Here is a 2125-nt window from a genome sequence, read left to right as displayed (position 1 = left end):
AAAATAATAATAAATAAATAAATAAGACTAGTAGTAGTAGTAGCAGTAGTAGTAGTAGTAGTAGTAGTAGTAGTAGTAGTAGTAGTAGTAGTAGTAGTAGTAGTAGTAGTAGTAGTAGTAGCAGTAGTTGTAGTAGTAGTAATTGTAGTAGTAGTAGAGTAGTAGTAATAGTAGTAGTAATAGTAGTAGTAGTAGTAGTAGTAGTAGTAGTAGTAGTAGTAGTAGTAGTAGTAGTAGTAGTAGTAGTAGTAGTAGTAGTAGTAGAGTAGTAGTAATAGTAGTAGTAATAGTAGTAGTAGTAATAGTAGTAGTAGTAATAGTTGTAATGGTAATAATAATCATAATTGCATCTATGTAGAGCATATCAAGTCTCTATAACATGTTCTATTCGCTTTACAAATTATTATAACTCAAGCAAACTCTCTAACGCTCAGAAACATTTTAAGCTTACAGCGCTAGCTGCGGATTTCACGAGTTGAAACACTACCAAATCGAGAAGATCTTTCACTGTCTATGGTCGGGTACTCATTTCCACCTGGGTGAAGTGAGGAAAATTCGTGTAAAGTACCTATCCCAATGACACAACGTCTGGTCCCTGATATGATTCGAACTCAAGACCTAACGGTTGCGAGTCCCGATGGAGCCTAACCACTTGGCCATCGACGCCACGTCGTTCCCCACTCCCAGGACAGTGCTACTGACTGAAGTGTCTTTAGCCCATTCCCAAAGGGGGTATATTAACATGTTCTTATGCACAGTAGAATTGTAAATGGGCTGATTTATCAATGTCAAGCTCATAACTGTGCCTGAAATGCCCAACAGGGAACTGCTGCTTTTTACTTCCCAATCCTTACTATCGTCATTTTCCTCTACTTCTTTTGTATGTTTGTCGCTCTCTTGTGACCTGCTATTTCCGGGGTGCCTTGATAGTCGAAGCAGACTTTGTGCTGTTGAAGCTAGAGAGGTGAGCAGAGTAAGTCTGATTCCCCGTAAAGACTTCTCTGTTGACATCCACCCCTTGGCGCTCATATGACCTTATGCAGTTGCAAGCGCCCTGAAACCTCTACAAAAAAAACTAAAACACCATCCTCCCCCCTCCCTCCCCCCAAATCTCTCCACTCCCAGGTGCGAGTGATCGTGAACCAGGTGATGCTGGCAGGACGAGATGACGTCACGGCTGGGGGGATGGATGACGCGGTGGACCTGTGGACAGTGAGACTGGCCAGTGTGAACCAGCTACTGGACCCCTGGGTCTACATCATCTCCCGGGTCACCTGTTGTAGGGGCAACCGTCGAGAGTAAGTGGGTGGTTGGGGGGGGGGGCGGGGGGGGCACGTTGCGGGTTGTCGGTCATCCCTCTTATTAAGTGACATTGACATGATGCACTCTTCACCGGAGACGACTTGACCAGCGATTTCTGTGTTCATTTTTTGTAAGGAGGGAGGGAGGGAGGGAGGGGGCTGATCAGTTTCATTTTTTTCTTAATAACTTAGTAATAAGATGTCTGTTGCTGGAGAGCAGCTAAGGAACTCGATAAACAAATTAAGCGGTCAAACACTATGACATTAAAAGAATAGGAAATGAAAGGTTTACTCAGCATAATGTCTGACAAACACAAGCTTCGACGTGTGGGGAGTACAAACTGTTACTTTTCCCTGTCATGTGAGTTCTGCTGGCTCGGACAAAATGAAAAAATTAATCAACTTTTCTTTTGTTTGGGAAAACGTAGCAGATGGCTGTGTTTAATAGATCAATACTTGAATTACATCAATGTGGTCCTTCTAAAAAAACATTTCCCCGCTGATGTGATGGTGTAGATACCCACCCAGGCTTTTTATTCATTTCAAAAGCCCAAATCGTGAGGATTTCGTGAGACCTAACTCAATCGTTCTTGTGACGCTGGGTGATCTCCTAGCTTTAGACAGCTGTTAAGTTAATTTAAAGCCCACCAAAAAAAAAAATTAAAATTAACGAGCGGAAATTGATAGATGAGCAGTATCGATGTTAATTTTTTGTGCTCCTGATAGTTTTTCTTTTGAAATAATTGAAAGTTTGATTTTCATCCCCCTTCTTCCGATTGTATTTCAATCTCTATCATCGCCCACTGCCATTAAAACAATGCCAA

General features: G+C 42.0%; 1 protein-coding gene across 1 annotated transcript in view; it reads left to right on the top strand.

The window, feature by feature from the left end:
• Positions 1-1302, top strand: part of LOC101858312 — a gene marked incomplete at its 5' end in the record, with an annotated part of 19786 nt that extends 18484 nt beyond the window's left edge. Inside the window, 1 exon segment of the mRNA XM_013089212.2 lies at positions 1126-1302. Within this exon segment, the coding sequence (XP_012944666.2) occupies positions 1126-1302 (177 nt within the window).
• Between the last annotated feature and the right edge of the window lie 823 nt (positions 1303-2125).

The sequence above is a fragment of the Aplysia californica genome, unplaced genomic scaffold, assembly GCF_000002075.1.
Source record: "Aplysia californica isolate F4 #8 unplaced genomic scaffold, AplCal3.0 scaffold00897, whole genome shotgun sequence".
NCBI classification, from domain to species: Eukaryota; Metazoa; Mollusca; class Gastropoda; order Aplysiida; family Aplysiidae; genus Aplysia; species Aplysia californica.
This window is presented reverse-complemented; position numbering and strand designations above follow the sequence as displayed.